The sequence below is a fragment of the Echiichthys vipera genome, assembly GCF_963691815.1.
Source record: "Echiichthys vipera genome assembly, chromosome: 9".
Classification (NCBI taxonomy): Eukaryota; Metazoa; Chordata; class Actinopteri; order Perciformes; family Trachinidae; genus Echiichthys; species Echiichthys vipera.
In genome coordinates, this window is record NC_139834.1 from 206267 (window position 1) to 231780 (window position 25514).

At 47.4% G+C, this 25514-nt stretch overlaps 1 protein-coding gene across 1 annotated transcript; it reads left to right on the top strand.

Annotated features, from left to right (window-relative positions):
- The first annotated feature begins 1964 nt into the window (after positions 1 to 1964).
- tbc1d22b (TBC1 domain family, member 22B) lies at positions 1965 to 24866 on the top strand. The gene is made up of 14 exons (XM_083920946.1): positions 1965 to 2153; positions 10370 to 10426; positions 10738 to 10927; positions 11875 to 12043; positions 12789 to 12956; positions 15156 to 15226; positions 15790 to 15918; positions 16844 to 16909; positions 19010 to 19124; positions 21244 to 21350; positions 21867 to 21942; positions 22255 to 22382; positions 22489 to 22584; positions 24565 to 24866. Exons 1-14 carry the CDS (start codon positions 2098 to 2100, stop codon positions 24691 to 24693), a joined length of 1557 nt encoding a protein of 518 aa, XP_083777072.1. The 5' UTR covers positions 1965 to 2097; the 3' UTR covers positions 24694 to 24866.
- Positions 24867 to 25514: the final 648 nt, after the last annotated feature.

Consider the following 25514-nt stretch of genomic DNA (forward strand, 5'->3'; position numbering starts at 1 on the left):
TGCACCTAGAGGACACTTTAACACACATTTATGCTCCTAGAGGACACTTTAACACACGGTTATGCTCCTAGAGGACACTTTAGCACACGTTTATGCTCCTAGAGGACACTTTAACACACGTTTATGCTCCTAGAGGACACTTTAACACACGTTTATGCTCCTAGAGGACACTTTAACACACGTTTATGCTCCTAGAGGACACTTTAGCACACGTTTATGCTCCTAGAGGACACTTTAACACACGTTTATGCTCCTAGAGGACACTTTAGCACACATTTATGCTCCTAGAGGACACTTTAACACACGTTTATGCTCCTAGAGGACACTTTAACACATGTTTAGTCTCCTAGAGGACACTTTAACACACGTTTATGCTCCTAGAGGACACTTTAACACACGTTTATGCTCCTAGAGGACACTTTAACACACGTTTAGTCTCCTAGAGGACACTTTAACACACGTTTAGGCTCCTAGAGGACACTTTAACACACGTTTAGGCTCCTAGAGGACACTTTAACACACGTTTATGCTCCTAGAGGACACTTTAACACACGTTTATGCTCCTAGAGGACACTTTAACACACGTTTAGGCTCCTAGAGGACACTTTAACACACGTTTATGCTCCTAGAGGACACTTTAACACACGTTTATGCTCCTAGAGGACACTTTAACACACGTTTAGGCTCCTAGAGGACACTTTAACACACGTTTAGGCTCCTAGAGGACACTTTAACACACGTTTAGCCTCCTAGAGGACACTTTAACACACGTTTAGTCTCCTAGAGGACACTTTAGCACACGTTTATGCTCCTAGAGGACACTTTAACACACGTTTAGCCTCCTAGAGGACACTTTAGCACACGTTTATGCTCCTAGAGAACACTTTAACACACGTTTATGCTCCTAGAGGACACTTTAACACACGTTTATGCTCCTAGAGGACACTTTAGCACACGTTTATGCTCCTAGAGAACACTTTAACACACGTTTAGTCTCCTAGAGGACACTTTAGCACACGTTTATGCTCCTAGAGGACACTTTAACACACGTTTATGCTCCTAGAGGACACTTTAACACACGTTTATGCTCCTAGAGGACACTTTAACACACGTTTATGTTCCTAGAGGACACTTTAACACACGTTTATGCTCCTAGAGGACACTTTAGCACACGTTTATGCTCCTAGAGGACACTTTAACACACGTTTATGCTCCTAGAGGACACTTTAACACACGTTTATGCTCCTAGAGGACACTTTAGCACACGTTTAGGCTCCTAGAGGACACTTTAGCACACGTTTATGCTCCTAGAGGACACTTTAACACACGTTTATGCTCCTAGAGGACACTTTAACACACGTTTATGTTCCTAGAGGACACTTTAACACACGTTTATGCTCCTAGAGGACACTTTAGCACACGTTTATGCTCCTAGAGGACACTTTAACACACGTTTATGCTCCTAGAGGACACTTTAGCACACGTTTATGCTCCTAGAGGACACTTTAGCACACGTTTAGGCTCCTAGAGGACACTTTAGCACACGTTTATGCTCCTAGAGGACACTTTAACACACGTTTATGCTCCTAGAGGACACTTTAGCACACGTTTATGCTCCTAGAGGACACTTTAACACACGTTTATGCTCCTAGAGGACACTTTAACACACGTTTAGGCTCCTAGAGGACACTTTAGCACACCTTTCCATCAGAAACAGGACTCAAACATGGCGGCTTCACCCCCTCAGAACAAACCAACTCTAGAGTCTGAACACGAACCTCATGTTTGACTCCATCAGCATCCTCACCGTCACCCCCAACCGTCGCCTCCTATTGGCTGATGTCACTGCACCTGTTCCACTCAGCAGCCAATCACGCGCGTCGGTCGGTGTGCTCCAAGATGGCGGCTCCCAGGGCAGTTTCTCAGTCACCATCACCGCGTAAAGCCGAGTCTCCACCGTCTTTACCGCGTCACTCATGAGGAGCAGGACCCCAGGAACCGACTGACACCGAGCCGAACCGGCGGGCTGTTTCCCGCGGTGAGCCGGTGCCCGGGCCCGGTGTCCGTGCCGGTGTGAGGGGGCCGGGGGCTCCGACCATGGCCACCGACAGCACGGTTCATTTTTGGAGGAGAAACGCGAAGGTTCCCGGAAGGTGGGTGTGAAACCGTCCGTGCCGTGACTGAGAGCAGCAGCACGACGCTGTGTGTGTTTACTCTGTTTAATAAGGTTTAAAACACAAACACAGAAACATTTAATATCATATTTCATATCTTAATAATCTGCTGTGGGAGAAGGAAGCTTCCAGATGTTGCACCTGTTCTCAGGAGCAGCTCGGACCCTGAGTCTGTGTTTAGATGAGTCACGGTTCAGTTACATACTTCCGGTTTCTGAGGCGGTTTTTACCGCGAACGGATCATTAAGGGCCTAATTTACCGACCAGGGGCGTGCACACGCTTTTACAGGGCAGGGGCCAAAGAAGGGCACAAGCCCCCACCACTGAAGAGAGGACACTTTAATACATGTTTATGCTCCTAGAGGACACTTTAATACATGTTTATGCTCCTAGAGGACACTTTAATACATGTTTATGCTCCTAGAGGACACTTAAACACACGTTTATGCTCCTAGAGGACACTTTAATACACGTTTATGCTCCTAGAGGACACTTTAACACACGTTTATGCTCCTAGAGGACACTTTAATACACGTTTATGCTCCTAGAGGACACTTTAATACACATTTATGCTCCTAGAGGACACTTTAACACACGTTTATGCTCCTAGAGGACACTTTAATACACGTTTATGCTCCTAGAGGACACTTTAATACATGTTTATGCTCCTAGAGGACACTTTAATACACGTTTATGCTCCTAGAGGACACTTTAATACATGTTTATGCTCCTAGAGGACACTTTAATATATGTTTATGCTCCTAGAGGACACTTTAATACACGTTTATGCTCCTAGAGGACACTTTAACACACGTCTATGCTCCTAGAAGACACTTTAACACACGTTTATGCTCCTAGAGGACACTTTAACACACGTTTATGCTCCTAGAGGACACTTTAATACACGTCTATGCTCCTAGAGGACACTTTCATACACGTTTATGCTCCTAGAGGACACTTTAATACACGTTTATGTTCCTAGAGGACACTTTAACACACGTTTGTGCTCCTAGAGGACACTTTAACACACGTTTGTGCTCCTAGAGGACACTTTAGAACACGTTTATGCTCCTAGAGGACATTTTAATACACGTTTATGTTCCTAGAGGACACTTTAGCACACGTTTATGCTCCTAGAGGACACTTTAACACACGTTTATGCTCCTAGAGGACACTTTAACACACGTTTATGCTCCTAGAGGACACTTTAACACACGTTTATGCTCCTAGAGGACACTTAAACACAGGTTTAGACTCCTAGAGGACACTTTAACACACGTTTATGCTCCTAGAGGACACTTAAACACACGTTTGTGCTCCTAGAGGACACTTTAACACACGTTTATGCTCCTAGAGGACACTTTAACACACATTTATGCTCCTAGAGGACACTTTAACACACGTTTATGCTCCTAGACGACACTTTAACACACGTTTAGACTCCTAGAGGACACTTTAACACACGTTTATGCTCCTAGAGGACACTTTAACACACGTTTATGCTCCTAGAGGACACTTTAGCACACGTTTATGCTCCTAGAGGACACTTTAGCACATGTTTAGGCTCCTAGAGGACACTTTAACACACGTTTATGCTCCTAGAGGACACTTTAACACACATTTATGCTCCTAGAGGACACTTTAACACACGTTTATCCTCCTAGAGGACACTTTAACACACGTTTATGCTCCTAGAGGACACTTTAACACACGTTTATGCTCCTAGAGGACACTTTAATACACGTTTATGCTCCTAGAGGACACTTTAGCACATGTTTAGGCTCCTAGAGGACACTTTAACACACGTTTATGCTCCTAGAGGACACTTTAACACACATTTATGCTCCTAGAGGACACTTTAACACACGTTTATGCTCCTAGACGACACTTTAACACACGTTTAGACTCCTAGAGGACACTTTAACACACGTTTATGCTCCTAGAGGACACTTTAACACACGTTTATGCTCCTAGAGGACACTTTAGCACACGTTTATGCTCCTAGAGGACACTTTAGCACATGTTTAGGCTCCTAGAGGACACTTTAACACACGTTTATGCTCCTAGAGGACACTTTAACACACATTTATGCTCCTAGAGGACACTTTAACACACGTTTATCCTCCTAGAGGACACTTTAACACACGTTTATGCTCCTAGAGGACACTTTAACACACGTTTATGCTCCTAGAGGACACTTTAACACACGTTTATGCTCCTAGAGGACACTTTAGCACATGTTTAGGCTCCTAGAGGACACTTTAACACACGTTTATGCTCCTACACTTTAGCACACGTTTATGCTCCTAGAGGACACTTTAGCACATGTTTAGGCTCCTAGAGGACACTTTAGCACACGTTTATGCTCCTAGAGGACACTTTAGCACACGTTTATGCTCCTAGAGGACACTTTAGCACATGTTTAGGCTCCTAGAGGACACTTTGGCACACGTTTATGCTCCTAGAGGACACTTTAGCACATGTTTAGGCTCCTAGAGGACACTTTAGCACACGTTTATGCTCCTAGAGGACACTTTAGCACATGTTTAGGCTCCTAGAGGACACTTTAGCACACGTTTATGCTCCTAGAGGACACTTTAGCACACGTTTATGCTCCTAGAGGACACTTTAACACACGTTTAGGCTCCTGGTTTCTGATCTTCTAATGTCTCAGTGGGTTTTGTTGATGAGTCATGGGGGAAGACATTAAATGAAGCACTTCCTCTTTCTGCGGTTGTTGTTATGAGATCGGTGACTTGATTACCCAGAGCGTAGTTTATCTCAGCGACACTTAGAGACACTTTCTTCCTCTCTCTCCTGAATCTGAGCGATGAGACGGATCCTTGTTCTTTAACGAGGCCAGAGCGCCGTAGAGCTGCGTGGTGATGGGTCATAATGGGGCCGGTAGGCTCCGCCCCCTGCACACGGCTCATCAGACCTCATAATGTTTCAGTCCTGCTCATGTGTTTCTACCTGTGTCCTTAACCCTGAGGAGGCTGAGCGCTCAGGGGGGGGTGTAACACACACACTCATGTGTCTCAGAGTGTGTGTGTCTGTCTGTAACACACACACTGATGTGTCTCAGAGTGTGTGTTTCTGTCTGTAACACACACACTCATGTGTTTCTGTCTGTAACACACACACACACGTGTCTCAGAGTGTGTGTTTCTGTCTGTAACACACACACTCATGTGTTTCTGTCTGTAACACACACACACATGTGTTTCTGTCTGTAACACACACACTCATGTGTTTCTATCTGTAACACACACACACATGTGTTTCTGTCTGTAACACACACTCGTGTCTCAGAGTGTGTGTTTCTGTCTGTAACACACACACACATGTGTTTCTGTCTGTAACACACACACTCATGTGTTTCTGTCTGTAACACACACACTCATGTGTGTCTGTCTGTAACACACACACTCATGTGTGTCTGTCTGTAACACACACACTCATGTGTGTCTGTCTGTAACACACACTCGTGTCTCAGAGTGTGTGTTTCTGTCTGTAACACACACTCATGTGTCTCTGAGTGTGTGTTTCTGTCTGTAACACACACTCATGTGTTTCTGTCTGTAACACACACACACACGTGTCTCAGAGTGTGTGTGTCTGTCTGTAACACACACACTCATGTGTTTCTGTCTGTAACACACACTCATGTGTCTCAGAGTGTGTGTGTGTTTCTGTCTGTAACACACACACACATGTGTTTCTGTCTGTAACACACACACTCATGTGTTTCTGTCTGTAACACACACTCGTGTGTCTCTGAGTGTGTGTTTCTGTCTGTAACACACACACACTCATGTGTCTCAGTGTGTGTGTGTGTCTGTCTGTAACACACACTCATGTGTCTCTGAGTGTGTGTTTCTGTCTGTAACACACACACACACATGATTCTCAGAGTGTGTGTTTCTGTCCGTAACACACACACACACATGTGTCTCAGAGTGTGTGTGTGGACGGCTCGGAGCCCAAACACGTGTGGGAACAGGAAAGCTGCAGCTGGTCCTCCTGCGTGTCCTCGAGCCGCTGCTGATAAAACAAGTGTGAGGCTGATAAACAGACGGCTCACTCTGACACGCCCCTTATTTACAGGAAGATCTGCTGCTGCATGCTCATCACACACACACACACACACACACACACACACACACACACACACACACACACACACACACACACACACACACACACACACACACACACACACAAGTCAGGATGAAGCACCGACTCACTCACTGTGCACTCAATAACCTGCTCTCACACACACCTGGAAGCTCCTGTCCTCCATCTTTGTTTGGGTCGTTTTTGGGGAGAGGTGGATTCAGTGTGTCTGCAGACGTTTAGTCTCCTAGAGGACACTTTAACACACGTTTATGCTCCTAGAGGACACTTTAACACACGTTTATGCTCCTAGAGGACACTTTAACACATGTTTATGCTCCTAGAGGACACTTTAACACACGTTTATGCTCCTAGAGGACACTTTAACACACGTTTATGCTCCTAGAGGACACTTTAACACACGTTTATGCTCCTAGAGGACACTTTAGCACACGTTTATGCTCATAGAGGACACTTTAACACACGTTTATGCTCCTAGAGGACACTTTAACACACGTTTATGCTCCTAGAGGACACTTTAGCACACGTTTATGCTCCTAGAGGACACTAGCAAACGTTTATGCTCCTAGAGGACACTTTAGCACACGTTTATGCTCCTAGAGGACACTTTAACACACGTTTATGCTCCTAGAGGACACTTTAACACACGTTTATGCTCCTAGAGGACACTTTAACACACGTTTATGCTCCTAGAGGACACTATAGCACACGTTTATGCTCCTAGAGGACACTTTAACACACGTTTATGCTCCTAGAGGACACTTTAGCACACGTTTATGCTCCTAGAGGACACTTTAGCACAAGTTTATGCTCCTAGAGGACACTTTAACACACGTTTATGCTCCTAGAGGACATTTTAACACACGTTTATGCTCCTAGAGGACACTTTAACACACGTTTATGCTCCTAGAGGACACTTTAACACACGTTTATGCTCCTAGAGGACACTTTAACACACGTTTATGCTCCTAGAGGACATTTTAACACACGTTTATGCTCCTAGAGGACACTTTAACACACGTTTATGCTCCTAGAGGACACTAACACACGTTTATGCTCCTAGAGGACACTTTAACACACGTTTATGCTCCTAGAGAACACTTTAACACACGTTTATGCTCCTAGAGGACACTTTAACACACGTTTATGCTCCTAGAGGACACTTTAACACACGTTTATGCTCCTAGAGGACACTTTAACACACGTTTATGCTCCTAGAGGACATTTTAACACACGTTTATGCTCCTAGAGGACACTTTAACACACGTTTATGCTCCTAGAGGACACTAACACACGTTTATGCTCCTAGAGGACACTTTAACACACGTTTATGCTCCTAGAGAACACTTTAACACACGTTTATGCTCCTAGAGGACACTTTAACACACGTTTATGCTCCTAGAGGACACTTTAACACACGTTTATGCTCCTAGAGGACACTTTAACACACGTTTATGCTCCTAGAGGACACTTTAGCACACGTTTATGCTCCTAGAGGACACTTTAGCACACGTTTATGCTCCTAGAGGACACTTTAACACACGTTTATGTTCCTAGAGGACACTTAAGCACACGTTTATGCTCCTAGAGGACACTTTAACACACGTTTATGCTCCTAGAGGACACTTTAACACACGTTTATGCTCCTAGAGGACACTTTAGCACACGTTTATGCTCCTAGAGGACACTTAAGCACACGTTTATGCTCCTAGAGGACACTTTAACACACGTTTATGCTCCTAGAGGACACTTTAACACACGTTTATGCTCCTAGAGGACACTTTAACACACGTTTATGCTCCTAGAGGACACTTTAACACACGTTTATGCTCCTAGAGGACATTTTAACACACGTTTATGCTCCTAGAGGACACTTTAACACACGTTTATGCTCCTAGAGGACACTTTAACACACGTTTATGCTCCTAGAGGACACTTTAACACACGTTTATGCTCCTAGAGGACATTTTAACACACGTTTATGCTCCTAGAGGACACTTTAACACACGTTTATGCTCCTAGAGGACACTAACACACGTTTATGCTCCTAGAGGACACTTTAACACACGTTTATGCTCCTAGAGAACACTTTAACACACGTTTATGCTCCTAGAGGACACTTTAACACACGTTTATGCTCCTAGAGGACACTTTAACACACGTTTATGCTCCTAGAGGACACTTTAACACACGTTTATGCTCCTAGAGGACATTTTAACACACGTTTATGCTCCTAGAGGACACTTTAACCCACGTTTATGCTCCTAGAGGACACTAACACACGTTTATGCTCCTAGAGGACACTTTAACACACGTTTATGCTCCTAGAGAACACTTTAACACACGTTTATGCTCCTAGAGGACACTTTAACACACGTTTATGCTCCTAGAGGACACTTTAACACACGTTTATGCTCCTAGAGGACACTTTAACACACGTTTATGCTCCTAGAGGACACTTTAGCACACGTTTATGCTCCTAGAGGACACTTTAGCACACGTTTATGCTCCTAGAGGACACTTTAACACACGTTTATGTTCCTAGAGGACACTTAAGCACACGTTTATGCTCCTAGAGGACACTTTAACACACGTTTATGCTCCTAGAGGACACTTTAACACACGTTTATGCTCCTAGAGGACACTTTAGCACACGTTTATGCTCCTAGAGGACACTTTAACACACGTTGAGGCTCCTAGAGGACACTTTAACACACGTTTATGCTCCTAGAGGACACTTTAGCACACGTTTATGCTCCTAGAGGACACTTAAGCACACGTTTATGCTCCTAGAGGACACTTTAACACACGTTTATGCTCCTAGAGGACACTTTAACACACGTTTATGCTCCTAGAGGACACTTTAACACACGTTTATGCTCCTAGAGGACACTTAAGCACACGTTTATGCTCCTAGAGGACACTTTAGCACACGTTTATGCTCCTAGAGGACACTTTAACAAAGGTTTATGCTCCTTGAATGTTGAGGAGGCTGCAGAACACTGAGGGTCTGGCCCAGATCCCGTCCTGGGACTCTTGCCTGTGTCCAGAGAGTTGAACATGCTGCCCTCCACAGGGTGCAGGAGCACGGGGGCTGTGCACGGGGGCTGTGCACGCTGTTCCCTGGCTCTGCTCGGCACACACCGGGTCATTCAACAGACGGAGGAACTGAGCCGGCATCTGTCGGTGTGAGGCTGAATTCACTGACGCTGTACTGCACAGAACGCTCCACTAAGTTTCCACCCCTCGCCGCGTTAATCAGACCCGTCACAGACTTAAGAACTAACTCAGGAATCCCCCAAAAACAGGTCTTTAAGTGAAATTCCAGCGTTAAATCATCCAATGAGACAGTTTCTTTAGTGTGTGAACGATTGACGGAGGTTTTCCGGAGAGATGCTAACAGCCTGCCGCGGCTAACACGGATTAGCTTAAAGCAGCAAGTTAAATGCCTTTTTGTTGCGTACTGCATCAGAGCGTCTGCTTTAACCTCTGTCAGACGTCGTCACAGCGAACAACTCTGTAATTAAATAACATATAACATAATAAGTTAAGATATCAAAGGTCTTTTTTAATCACTAATGCTGCTGAAAATAACAGCAAACCTCTGCAGCAGCATGGGAAGAGTCCCTACACACACACACACACACACACACACACACACACACACACACACACACACACACACACACACACACACACACACACACACACACACACACACACACACACACACACACACACACACACACACACACACACACACACATGACAAGAGTCCCTACTTACCTACTGGCCCCTGTACCAGCTCCTCTCATAGTAAAGTCCATTACAGTGGAAGGAGCCCATTGCTGCTTTGCGTTCGTGCGTCTGTCTGTCTGTCTGTCTGTCTGTCTGTCTGTCTGTCTGTCTGTCTGTCTGTCTGTCTGTCTGTCTGTCTGTCTGTCTGTCTGTCTGTCTGTCTGTCTGTCTGTCTGTCTGTCTGTCTGTCTGTCTGTCTGTCTGTCTGTCTGTCTGTCAGTCGGTCGAGGTGACAGCCTCTCACGTGTCCTCCTCTGCAGCGTTCAGCCGGTCTACGGTGCGCAGCATCCGCCTCTCGACCCACGACTGCGGCGCACGTAAGTGCTGAACCCAGCGGGGCTGCATGACGTCACGTCTCCATCATGGACGCATTTCACTTTTGTTCCTTGTGTTGCTGCACGTTGTTCCGTTCGTCCCGTGCTTGGAGCGTGCGTGTTTTGCATGCAGCAGATTCACAGACTTTCAGTTTATTTCCCTTTTTATTGGATTTAGAGTTTAGTTTTGTTATTATTTGTTTATATTTCTGTGTTTATTCACACCACCATGACTGACACCGGCACGTTCCTCACTTCTCTGTCCCCTTTCCTCTCCTCCGGTGTGTTTGACGTCTCCCTCCGTCCCCCTGCAGGTACCCCAAAGACACCAAGCCCAAGTTTAACAACCTCAAGTCTAAGAAGGCGTCCAGCTTCCACGAGTTCGCCCGCAGCACCAACGACGCCTGGGACATCGACGAGGAGGAGGACGAGGACTTCCTGGGGACTCCCGCCCCGACCTCATCCCTCCCCTCAGGTCTCCACTCTGCGTCCACGCAGAACCAGGTATCTACCAGACGTCCTCCATGTTCCTGAGCCGTTTCCTTCTGTGCCGAGGCATCGAACCGTCCGTCGAGTCATAAAGAAAGAGTTTTAAAGCGCGTCTCCACGAGTCTGAGTCAGGAGAAGGTTCAGGAAATATAACGGGGCAACACACAAACACTGTATTAATAAGTGTATTATTTGTTTATTGGCATTATCATTTAAGGGCGCCCTCCCACTGTGCCTCCGTCCCGTGCCCCAGCACGTGTCACGGCTAAAGTCTGGTTCCTTTGACCAGTGTGAGTGCAACCGTACCACGTCTAGGAGCGGCACGCTTGCCGTCCACGGCCCGTTTGGGAGAGGTGAGCTTTAGTAAAGCACGTTTGCACGTGTACGAGCACGAGCGTGCGCACGTGTACGAGCACGAGGCCTACGGCGGTTCTGAGGTCATTTCCTGTGCGCCTGTTGGGACGTAGAAAAAAGAAGGAGGGACCATGCGCGGACATTTCAAACAATGGCGGTGAAAGGTTCACGTTGGTGTGATGCGGAGGTGGAGTGTTTACTGCAGATTTGGTCGATGAAAAGATTCAAAAACAGTCGACAAGACGCACAAAAACTCCGAGGTCTACGGAAAGATCTGGAAACAAAGCCACGCATCGCCATGACGTCATCAATGCGTGTGACGTGTTACGGCGTGATGACGTATAGGCAGCAAGAAGCATTCTCCGAGGCCCAGGTAGTGTGAGTACAAACGGGCCTGGAGGGGGGGACAAGGACCCTAAAGCACGGGGCACGGTACGGAGGCACAGTGGGACGGGGGCCCTGAGCCGAGTCTGAGTCTGTTTTACATTTATTGTCCACTTGAAGTCCCAGTGGAGCAAAAGAAGCAGCGTGGAGCTTAATGACGGCGTCAGCAGTGACGGGAGCAGAGCTGATGTGAAATAAACAGAGATGTTCTGATGTGCTCACAGCAGCAGCAGCATCAGACCGGTGACACAGACGCAGAAACTGGGGCGTCACATGGACCGGCCCCTCCCAGGACGGAGGCTCCGCAGCTGCAGGAGGAGGATGCAGAGTGCGAGCGCGTCAACGGGAAGGTGGTGAAGTCTCAGAGTGACGCCCACCTCAGCACGTCCTCAGGTAAGTGGGCGATGTCAGAGCAGCTGAGTCCTGGTGACAATGATGAAAACTCGTCTGCAGACGGGGGACAGTGGGATCAGGCCTTCAGCGTGTGACGGGGACGACGTTTAGTTTATCAGACGCTGCCTCTGTTCTTCCTGGGGTCTGACACATGAACGTGTTTTTATTCTTGTTATTATGATCCTCCAGGTCCATACAGTCACTGATAACACACATGCTTCCCAGCCTAGTCAGACACACACACACACACACACACACATACACACACATAGATAGGGGATAGATAGGTGAGGATGTGTAGATGAATGTCTTGGAGCTGTAGTTGAATCTTTGTTTTCTAACTGTTGACATTTTTTCGTGAAGGAAAAACTTGAAGTTCAGTCTGAGTCTGTGTCGTCCAGACTGTTCGTCTCTGTGTGTGAGAGTTTGATTTAATTCTCCATAGACTCAAACACACTTTATATTGTTTACTTTTGTCACAAAGATCAAACTTGAAGTGCAGGATAAAGCTCTCAATGTCTGTTCATGTGCAATAAATATTAAAGTACCTTTACAATCACCATTCTTTGACACAGCAACGTTTTTATTTAACAGTATCTCAAACAGCTGCTTCCCTGGTAACGAGTTCCTTTTGTTTTGCAGTAACTCAGTTACTAACTGTGGCAGTAACTGTAACTCCTGACTGCTCCACAGTAACGTTCCCATCCCTGCGTGTGTGTGTGTGTGTGTGTGTGTCCCTGCACAGTTCGCTCCACGCTGCAGAAGCAGCAGTCGCTCCCTGTGCGTCCCATCATCCCGCTGGTGGCTCGCATGTCGGACCAGAACGCGTCCGGGGCGCCGCCCATGACGGTGCGCGAGAAGAGCCGACTGGACAAGTTCAAGCAGCTGCTGGCGAGTCCCAACACGGACCTGGGTAGGAGAGCAACACACACACACACACACACACACACACACACACACACACACACACACACACACACACACACACACACACATCCTGTCCTTGAGTTCCTCTTTCTAACGTGTTTTCATGGTTCCAGTTGCAGTTTGCTGCTCCGTCCCTTTAGAGTCCGTTCACACGTCCATGTTTTCTTCTTATATATATTTACATACAAAGTCAAACTAAAGAGGGCTAGGGCTGGGACTTTAAAGCGTTAATTACGTCTAATTAATAACAGCTAACTCCAAACAAAGATGGAGGACAGAATCCAAACAAAGATGGAGGACAGAATCAAAACAAAGATGGAGGACAGAATCAAACAAAGATGGAGGACAGAATCAAACAAAGATGGAGGACAGAATCAAAACAAAGATGGAGGACAGAATCCAAACAAAGATGGAGGACAGAATCAAAACAAAGATGGAGGACAGAATCAAACAAAGATGGAGGACAGAATCAAACAAAGATGGAGGACAGAATCAAAACAAAGATGGAGGACAGAATCAAAACAAAGATGGAGGACAGAATCAAACAAAGATGGAGGACAGAATCAAAACAAAGATGGAGGACAGAATCAAAACAAAGATGGAGGACAGGATCAAACAAAGATGGAGGACAGAATCCAAACAAAGATGGAGGACAGAATCAAAACAAAGATGGAGGACAGAATCCAAACAAAGATGGAGGACAGGATCAAAACAAAGATGGAGGACAGAATCAAACAAAGATGGAGGACAGAATCAAAACAAAGATGGAGGACAGAATCAAACAAAGATGGAGGACGGAATCAAACAAAGATGGAGGACGGAATCAAAACAAAGATGGAGGACAGAATCCAAACAAAGATGGAGGACAGAATCCAAACAAAGATGGAGGACAGAATCCAAACAAAGATGGAGGACAGAATCAAAACAAAGATGGAGGACGGGATCCAAACAAAGATGGAGGACAGAATCAAACAAAGATGGAGGACAGAATCAAACAAAGATGGAGGACAGAATCAAAACAAAGATGGAGGACAGAGTCAAACAAAGATGGAGGACAGAATCAAAACAAAGATGGAGCACAGAATCAAAACAAAGATGGAGGACAGAATCCAAACAAAGATGGAGGACTGGATCAAAACAAAGATGGAGGACAGAATCAAAACAAAGATGGAGGACGGAATCAAACAAAGATGGAGGACAGAGTCAAACAAAGATGGAGGACAGAATCAAAACAAAGATGAAGGACAGGATCAAACAAAGATGGAGGACGGAATCAAACAAAGATGGAGGACAGGATCAAACAAAGATGGAGGACGGAATCCAAACAAAGATGGAGGACGGAATCCAAACAAAGATGGAGGACAGAATCAAAACAAAGATGGAGGACGGAATCAAACAAAGATGGAGGACGGAACCCAAACAAAGATGGAGGACGGGATCAAAACAAAGATGGAGGACGGGATCAAAACAAAGATGGAGGACGGAATCAAAACAAAGATGGAGGACGGAATCAAAACAAAGATGGAGGACGGAATCAAAACAAAGATGGAGGACGGAATCAAAACGAAGATGGAGGACGGAATCAAACAAAGATGGAGGACGGGATCAAAACAAAGATGGAGGACGGGATCAAAACAAAGATGGAGGACGGAATCAAAACAAAGATGGAGGACGGAATCAAAACAAAGATGGAGGACGGAATCAAAACAAAGATGGAGGACGGAATCAAAACAAAGATGGAGGACGGAATCAAAACAAAGATGGAGGACGGGATCACAACAAAGATGGAGGACGGGATCACAACAAAGATGGAGGACGGGATCACAACAAAGATGGAGGACGGGATCACAACAAAGATGGAGGACGGGATCACAACAAAGATGGAGGACGGGATCACAACAAAGATGGAGGACAGGAGTGAAGCAGGCGGCCAGTGGAGGGAAAGGGAAGTTTTTGCTGCCACACGTCTGTTTTTAGTATTAACCCGTAAAGTGCTAAAGTCCCAGTTGCTGTTGCCATGTTCTCTTCCGTAAACACGTTAAAGACTAATGTGAACAGACACATTTGTGCGTAAACATACTGTAACACTCCAGCCCAGAGTACGCTGCCTGCCTCTGTGTGTGTGTTCAGCTCTGCTGTGGTTTCTGTAGATCGCTGATAACGTGTGTTTGTGTTTGTGTCGCAGAGGGACTCCGGAAGCACAGCTGGTCGGGCATTCCAAGAGAAGTGAGGCCGATCACATGGAGACTCCTCTCTGTAAGTCTCCGGGCCTTTAGCACACGTTCTGCAGTGTGTTAGCAAACGTTCTGCAGTGTGTTAGCAAACGTTCTGCAGTGTGTTAGCACACGTTCTGATGTGTGTTAGCACACGTTCTGATGTGTGTTAGCACATGTTCTGCAGTGTGTTAGCACATGTTCTGCAGTGTGTTAGCACATGTTCTGATGTGTGTTAGCACATGTTCTGCAGTGTGTTAGCACATGTTCTGCAGTGTGTTAGCACATGTTCTGCAGTGTGTTAGCACATGTTCTGCAGTGTTTTAGCACATGTTCTGCAGTGTGTTAGCACATGTTCTGCAGTGTGTTAGCACATGTTCTGCAGTGTGTTAGCACATGTTCAGCAGTGTGTTAGCACATGTTCTGCAGTGTGTTAGCACACGTTCTGATGTGTGTTAGCTCATGTTCTGCAGCGTTTTAGCACATGTTTTGCAGTGTGTTAGCACATGTTCTGCAGCAGTGTTTTAGCACATGTTGTGCAGTGTATTAGCACATGTTCTGCAGTGTTTTATGCTCTTCTGTATGTTCTCTCCTCTCCTCTGACAGGGATACCTGCCGGCCAACAAGGAGCGCAGAGAGCTGGTGCTAAAAAGGAAACGAGAGGAGTACTTTGGCTTCATAGAGCAGTATTACCACTCCAGAACAGACGAGCACTACAAAGACACATACAGACAGGTAACGCTACAGTTGAGCTGCGTTCACACCAGACACCAATGACGCAAACTAACAACAATTAACAATCAACAAATTGCGGCGCGAATAAAGCATCTGGGGCATCTGAAGCGTCACGTCTGAAGCGGTGCGTCACGTCTAAAGCGGTGCGTCACGTCTGAAGCGTCACGTCTGAAGCGTCACGTCTGAAGCGGTGCGTCACGTCTAAAGCGGTGCGTCACGTCTGAAGCGGTGCGTCACGTCTGAAGCGTCACGCCTTAAGCGTCACGCCTGAAGCGGTGCGTCACGCCTGAAGCGTCACGCCTGAAGCGGTGCGTCACGTCTGAGGCGTCACGTCTGAAGCGGTGCGTCACGTCTGAAGCGTCACGTCTGAAGCGGTGCGTCACGTCTGAAGCGTCACGCCTTAAGCGTCACGCCTGAAGCGGTGCGTCACGTCTGAAGCGTCACGTCTGAAGCGGTGCGTCACGTCTGAGGCGTCACGTCTGAAGCGGTGCGTCACGTCTGAAGCGGCGCGTCACGTCTGAAGCGGCGCGTCACGTCTGAAGCGGCGCGTCACGTCTGAAGCGTCACGTCACGTCTGAAGCGTCACGTCACGTCTGAAGCGTCACGTCACGTCTGAAGCGTCACGTCTGAAGCGGCGCGTCACGTTTGAAGCGGCGCGTCACGTCTGAAGCGTCACGTCACGTCTGAAGCCCAGCGTCACGTCCGAAGCGTCAGGTACTATTTTTTACATTCAGACCAACATGGATGGAAGCTGATTGTAGCGGTGTGTGGGCACCAGGGGGTCAAGTGCGAATGATGCGAAAGGTCCAAAAGCGATCGAGCGTCTGGTGTGAACGCACAGTTAAAGTTAAAGCCGTGAGACTGAGACGCCTCGTCAGGATTAGATTATCCTGAGTAACGCCTGAATCCCGTCTCCTCCTGTCAGATCCACATCGATATTCCAAGAACCAACCCTCTGATCCCCTTGTTCCAGCAGCCCGTCGTACAGGAGGTAAGTGTGCGCTGATGCACAGCAGAGAAATCACAAAACAGAGAAATCACAGCTTGTTTAAAGGCTCGATAATAACTCATGAATGCAGCATGTTGGTTAAATGAGTCAGCATTCATTTAGACCAAGGGAAGGTTTCTCCTGCTCTGTCACACCTGCTCTGTCACACCTGCTCTGTCACACCTGAGTCTGTCACACCTGAGTCTGTCACATCTGAGTCTGTCACACCTGAGTCTGACACACACCTGAGTCTGTCACACACCTGAGTCTGTCACACCTGAGTCTGTAACACCTGAGTCTGACACACACCTGAGTCTAACACACCTGAGTCTGTCACACCTGAGTCTGTCACACCTGAGTCTGTCACACCTGAGTCTGTAACACCTGAGTCTGACACACACCTGAGTCTGTCACACACCTGAGTCTGACACACACCTGAGTCTAACACACCTGAGTCTGACACACCTGAGTCTGACACACCTGAGTCTGAGACACACCTGAGTCTGACACACACCTGAGTCTGACACACCTGAGTCCATCACACACCTGAGTCTGACACACACCTGAGTCTGACACACCTGAGTCTGACACACACCTGAGTCTAACACACCTGAGTCTGACACACCTGAGTCTGACACACCTGAGTCTGACACACCTGAGTCTGACACACACCTGAGTCTGACACACCTGAGTCTGACACACCTGAGTCTGACACACTGAGTCTGACACACACCTGAGTCTGACACACACCTGAGTCTGACACACACCTGAGTCTGACACACACCTGAGTCTGACACACACCTGAGTCTAACACACACCTGAGTCTAACACACCTGAGTCTGTCACACCTGAGTCTGACACACCTGAGTCTGTCACACCTGAGTCTGACACACACCTGAGTCTGACACACACCTGAGTCTGACACACACCTGAGTCTGTCACACCTGAGTCTGTCACACCTGAGTCTGTCACACCTGAGTCTGACACACACCTGAGTCTGTCACACACCTGAGTCTGACACACACCTGAGTCTGTCACACACCTGAGTCTGACACACACCTGAGTCTGACACACACCTGAGTCTGACACACACCTGAGTCTGACACACACCTGAGTCTGACACACACCTGAGTCTGACACACACCTGAGTCCGTCACACCTGAGTCTGACACACACCTGAGTCTGTCACACCTGAGTCTGTCACACACCTGAGTCTGACACACACCTGAGTCTGACACACACCTGAGTCTGTCACACCCCTGAGTCTGTCACACACCTGAGTCTGTCACACACCTGAGTCTGTCACACACCTGAGTCTGTCACACACCTGAGTCTGTCACACACCTGAGTCTAACACACCTGAGTCTGACACACACCTGAGTCTGACACACACCTGAGTCTGACACACACCTGAGTCTGACACACACCTGAGTCTGTCACACCTGAGTCTGTCACACACCTGAGTCTGTCACACACCTGAGTCTAACACACCTGAGTCTGACACACACCTGAGTCTAACACACCTGAGTCTAACACACCTGAGTCGAGTCATTTTTAAACCTGAGTCGAGCTTCAGCTGCTTGATAACGAGCGCTTCATGAGTGTCGGGGACGGTTTGTGAACGACTAAAAACATTAAAGAAACCTTAGTCGACTAAGACCAAAGCCACCTAAGAGGGGGCAGTTCAGACGCTACTTAACACCCTTTCAAAATAAGACTTCCTGTCGGAGCCCTGTGTTCCCGTTGTTTGACAGAGTTTTTACAAACATCATCATTGACCTTTGACCTCCGTCTAACTGAGCACAGAGCTGATCCTGATCCTGATCGTTCACATGTTTGGACCTTGGTTCTGTTTGGTTTGGACCCGGAAATCTCATTTTGAAAGGGTGTGAGGTCAGATACAGAATATCTCACGCATCACACAGTGAGTTTATCACTATATTCATTTTCTCTAACTAGGCTGCTGCTGCTTTGTTGTTGTTAGTCGGTGCTAATGTGAAGTCTGTGATTTAGTGTTTTACACTTTAAAGGTCAGAACTGACTGAGTTTTAAACACTAAACACTGTAAATGTGGTATAAACATGAATGCTGTTGCTTCCTCAGGTGTTTGAGCGTATTCTCTTCATCTGGGCCATTCGTCACCCGGCCAGCGGCTACGTGCAGGGCATCAACGACCTGGTCACACCCTTCTTCGTCGTCTTCCTCTCCGAGTTCGTCAGTAAGTCACGTCCTAGAGGAAACTTTAGCACACGTTTATGCTCCTAGAGGACACTTTAGCACACGTTTATGCTCCTAGAGGACACTTTAGCACATGTTTATGCTCCTAGAGGACACTTTAACACACGTTTATGCTCCTAGAGGACACTTTAGCACACGTTTAGGTTCCTAGAGGACACTTTAGCACACGTTTATGCTCCTAGAGGACACTTTAGCACATGTTTATGCTCCTAGAGGACACTTTAACACACGTTTATGCTCCTAGAGGACACTTTAGCACACATTTAGGTTCCTAGAGGACACTTTAGCACACGTTTATGCTCCTAGAGGACACTTTAGCACACGTTTATGCTCCTAGAGGACACTTTAGCACACGTTTATGCTCCTAGAGGACACTTTAGCACACGTTTATGCTCCTAGAGGACACTTTAGCACACGTTTATGCTCCTAGAGGACACTTTAACACACGTTTATGCTCCTAGAGGACACTTTAGCACACGTTTATGCTCCTAGAGGACACTTTAGCACACGTTTATGCTCCTAGAGGACACTTTAGCACACGTTTATGCTCCTAGAGGACACTTTAGCACACGTTTATGCTCCTAGAGGACACTTTAACACACGTTTATGCTCCTAGAGGACACTTTAACACACGTTTATGCTCCTAGGGGACACTTTAACACACGTTTAGTCTCCTAGAGGACACTTTAACACACGTTTAGTCTCCTAGAGGACACTTTAACACACGTTTATGCTCCTAGAGGACACTTTAACACACGTTTATGCTCCTAGAGAACACTTTAGCACACGTTTATGCTCCTAGAGAACACTTTAACACACGCTTATGCTCCTAGAGGACACTTTAGCACACGTTTATGCTCCTAGAGGACACTTTAACACACGTTTATGCTCCTAGAGGACACTTTAACACACGTTTATGCTCCTAGAGGACACTTTAACACACGTTTATGCTCCTAGAGGACACTTTAACACACGTTTATGCTCCTACACTTTAACACACGTTTGTGCTCCTAGAGGACACTTTAACACACGTTTATGCTCCTAGAGGACACTTTAACACACGTTTATGCTCCTAGAGGACACTTTAACACACGTTTATGATCCTAGAGGACACTTTATACCACGTTCTAGCTCCTAGAGGACACTTTAACACACGTTTATGCTCCTAGAGGACACTTTAGCACACGTTTATGCTCCTAGAGGACACTTTAGCACACGTTTATGCTCCTAGAGGACACTTTAACACACGTTTATGCTCCTAGAGGACACTTTAGCACACGTTTATGCTCCTAGAGGACACTTTAACACACGTTTATGCTCCTAGAGGACACTTTAACACGTTTATGCTCCTAGAGGACACTTTAACACACGTTTATGCTCCTAAAGGACACTTTAGCACACGTTTATGCTCCTAGAGGACAATTTAGCATACATTTAGGCTCCTAGAGGACACTTTAGCACACGTTTAGGCTCCTAGAGGACACTTTAGCACACGTTTATGCTCCTAGAGGAACCTTTAGCACACGTTTATGCTCCTAGAGGACACTTTAACACACGTTTATGCTCCTAGAGGACACTTTAGCACACGTTTATGCTCCTGGAGGACACTTTAGCACACGTTTATGCTCCTAGAGGACACTTTAACACACGTTTATGCTCCTAGAGGACACTTTATCACACGTTTATGCTCCTAGAGGACACTTTAACACACGTTTATGCTCCTAGAGGACACTTTATCACACGTTTATGCTCCTAGAGGACACTTTAACACACGTTTATGCTCCTAGAGGACACTTTAACACACGTTTATGCTCCTAGAGGACACTTTAACACACGTTTATGCTCCTAGAGGACACTTTAACACACGTTTATGCTCCTAGAGGACACTTTAACACACGTTTATGCTCCTAGAGGACACTTTAACACACGTTTAGAGAGAGAGTGAACCCTGATTCTTCTCGCCCGGTGACTCGACCGGTGGACTTTTAGGGCGCAGTCCTCGTCGTTGGCACGTCAGCCACAGTCGGAGGCAGCGTCACAGGAGCCCTGTTAAGAGCGGTGTGTGTTTCTGTTTCATTCAGTGTCATTTCTTGTTCCAGCAGAGGACGTGGAGAACTTTGAGGTGGCAGCGTTGCCTCTGGACACACAGAGAAACATCGAGGCCGACAGCTTCTGGTGCATGAGCAAGCTGCTGGATGGGATTCAGGTCCGCTCACGCAAACACGCAACAATCCAACAACTGTACTAATGGAGCAACGCTCATGTTTTACAGAGGCACAAAGAACCTCAGAGAATAAAAGCAAAACAAAACATGAACAACTAAGGAACACCAGTAAAACCCAGACCTCCCACCCCACAAATATACACACACACACACACACACACACTCAGGGCGCCCTCCCACTGTGCGTGCGTCCCGTGCCCCGTGCTTTAGGGTCCTTGTCCCCCCCTCCAGGCCCGTTTGTACTCACACTACCTGGGCCTCGGAGAATGCTTCTTGCTGCCTATACGTCATCATCAATTGAGTTCTTACTTGTGGTTAAAAGTCCGGAACCGGAGCAGCTCAGGGTCCGCGAGGGTCCATCGGGTTAAAGCAGATAAATAAGAAACCCTGAGACCGTTGAGACGTTTAAAAACGAGTAAAAGAACTTCAAATGGAGCCAATGCAGCGATGAAATCTCAGTAAACTCTTGTTCAGAACTGTAAATTTGTCTGATTTCAGGACAACTACACGTTCGCTCAGCCGGGAATCCAGAACAAGGTGAAAGCGTTAGAGGAGCTGGTGAGCAGGATCGACGGTGAGTGCACTCCTCTCTCTACGCTGCACGCTGCATCAACGTACACGTGTGAACGGGACCCACAGCTTTAACATCTGTGTGTGTGTGTGTCTCTGTGTGTGTGTGTGTGTGTGTGTGTGTGTGTGTGTGTGTGTGTGTGTGTGTGTGTGTGTGTGTGTGTGTGTGTGTGTGTGTGTGTGTGTGTGTGTGTGTGTGTGTGTGTGTGTGTGTGTGTGTGTGTGTGTGTGTGTGTGTGTGTGTGTGTGTGTGTGTGTGTGTGTGTGTGTGTGTGTGTGTGTGTGTGTGTGTGTGTGTGTGTGTGTGTGTGTCCAGAGAACATTCACAATCACTTTAAGAGGTATGAGGTGGAGTACCTGCAGTTTGCCTTCCGCTGGATGAACAATCTGCTGATGAGGGAGCTGCCTCTGCGCTGCACCATCCGCCTCTGGGACACGTACCAGGTCAGGCCGCGTGTGCACCGCAGACACACCGTCCACGCACAGGAGGACTGATGATGTCACACTTGTGCGGGTGCACGTGTTGATTGTGTGTTCTTGTCTCCTTCAGGCTGAAGCAGAAGGCTTCTCCCACTTCCACCTGTACGTCTGCTCCGCTTTCCTCATCGAGTGGCGCAAAGAAATCCTCTCCATGGTCGACTTTCAGGTACCGCTCCGTCGCCTCTGTAGTCCCCCGCACATCACCAACAGATGCTGACTTTACCCTGACAACACAGAGAGACAGGAAGGGCAGGTACCGTGTTCTCCGGACTACAGGTCGCTCTGTTCCCTGGTTCTGCTGCTCCTGAGACTTAAACTCATTTATTAAAGTTCCTCCTGAACTTCAGAAGATGAAACGGTGACGGAGCAGCAGAGAGAAAGTTTGGAGTGAGAGAAACTTGTGAGGATTCTCTAACATCAGTGGTGTCAAACTCCGGCCCGTGGGCCTAATCTGGCCCGCTGTGTGATTATATTTGGCCCTAAGATCATATCCAGGTTCTGTGAGAGCTGGCCCGTGAGTCTAAAGCACACACACGTTCACACACATGAGCATCCATGCTGCCAGTCTCTGCAGACGCACTGAATCCACCCCTCCCCAAAAACGACCCAAACAAAGATGGAGGACAGGAGCTTTCAGCAGATGATCTGTGTGTGAAGGTAAAGAGCTGTTTGTCACCGTGGCTGTGACCAAAGAATCAAACAGAAGAAACACCACGACACACACACACACACACACACACACACACACACACACACACACACCACCACGACACACACACACACACACACACACACACACACACACACACACACACACACCAAAGAATCAAACAGAAGAAACACCACGACACACACACACACACACACACACACACTCACAGACACACACACACACACACACACACACACACACACACACCAAAGAATCAAACAGAAGAAACACCACGACACACACACACACACACACACTCACACACACACACACCAAAGAATCAAACAGAAGAAACACCACGACACACACACACACACACACACACACACACTCACAGACACACACACACACACACACACACACACACACACACACACACACACACACACACACCAAAGAATCAAACAGAAGAAACACCACGACACACACACACACACACACACTCACACACACACACACCAAAGAATCAAACAGAAGAAACACCACGACACACACACACACACACACACACACTCACAGACACACACACACACACACACACACACACACACACACACACACACACACACACACACACACACACACACACCAAAGAATCAAACAGAAGAAACACCACGACACACACACACACACACACACACACACACTCACAGACACACACACACACACACACACACACACACACACACACACACACACACACACACACACACACAACACCACGACAAGAACAAGGAGCTGCACTGGAAAGAGTCAACGTCACACATCTGGAGAGGAACATGCAACAAATACTGAGTTTGGGACCAAACTTTGTCCCAGTTGTTAAACTCGGGCCCCTGTGAGCTGGAGTTTGACACCTCTGCTCTAACTGCACTGAAGAAAACACAAACAGCTGACGTCTGAAAGCCACAGCAGAGGAACACGTTCACAGACGGGCGCTCGAACAACGAGCTGCAGGGAGAGAGAGTCAACGGGGACGCCACCTCTCCACGCCCAGGTGGGAGGAGCTCTGTGGCGTTACTGCTTCATGCCACGCACCCGCCTCTCTGTCAGAGCGCAGACGCAAAAAACGCAGCTTCTGCACGTTTCTTCTTCTTCATGTGCGTTTTTCAGCAGGAGCGACTTAAAGTCCGGAGAATACGGCGTCTCTGCCTCCACCCGCTCACAGACAAACCTGTGTGTTTGTGTGTGTGTGTGTGTGTGTGTGTGTGTGTGTGTGTGTGTGTGTGTGTGTGTGTGTGTGTGTGTGTGTGTGTGTGTGTGTGTGTGTGTGTGTGTGTGTGTGTGTGTGTGTGTGTGTGTGTGTGTGTGTGTGTGTGTGTGTGTGTGTGTGTGTGTGTGTGTGTGTGTGTGTGTGTGTGTGTGTGTGTGTGTGTGTGTGTGTGTGTGTCTGTGTCTGTCTCTGCAGTAAACTTGTGTGTCTTGTCTCTTCAGGGGCTCCTCATGCTGCTGCAGAACCTTCCCACAATCCACTGGGGGAACGAGGAGGTGGGTCTGCTCCTGGCTGAAGCGTATAGACTGAAGTACATGTTCGCAGACGCACCCAGCCACTACAGGAGATGAGTCCGAGCCCGGAGCCCCGCACACGCTCTGGAGTCCACCCGGGCTGTGACAGGACGGACTCCGGACGCCAGGTGTCCTCTGTGAGGTGACGTGGGAGGAGCCTGACGCAGCCCCAGAGGGTTTCCAGGGGAGCTCTGTGACGTGAGACTGTCTGCACCGTTACAGCAGGACCACACTGCTCCACTGCTCCTGTTTGGGTCACGCAGCGTCGACTGTCTCTGCGGTGACGTGCACGCGCAGACGAGCACGCTGTCACATAAAGGCATGTGTGTGTGTGAGACGTCCTGTCAGTGAACCACGGCGTCACAGATTCTATTTTTTTGAACATATGTTTTGTCGTCAGATCGAACGACGTCGATTCTTTTATTGTGTCTTTTTTAAACGGATGTAGTCGGACACTGTTAAAACAAAATGGAGGACGTTTGTGAGCAGACTTGGATCCCACATGTTTCCTGTTCTTGGACCAGCGTGTGGCGCCGCACCAGAGTCAACACGAGCGCCACACGTTGGTTTGTGTTTGGTTTGACTCCCTCCCTGCAGAACTGGATCCACCGTGGTCTGTGAGAGTCTGGACAGGGGGGAGGTCAGAGCCCCCCGCCCCTGTAAAGGTCTCATACGGCCCTGCACCACACGGACACCTGATGTTTACCTTTAGGAACAGATCTGGCATCAGTTTGCGTGTAAAGTATAAACATCATCAGTGGTGAAGTCTGGAAACATCAGGAACAGCTGAGACTCGTGTGTCGGCTGAAACACGTCGTTCTTTATTTTGTAACTTAAATAATTTAATAACTTTTTATTCTATTTTTGACCGTTTTCGT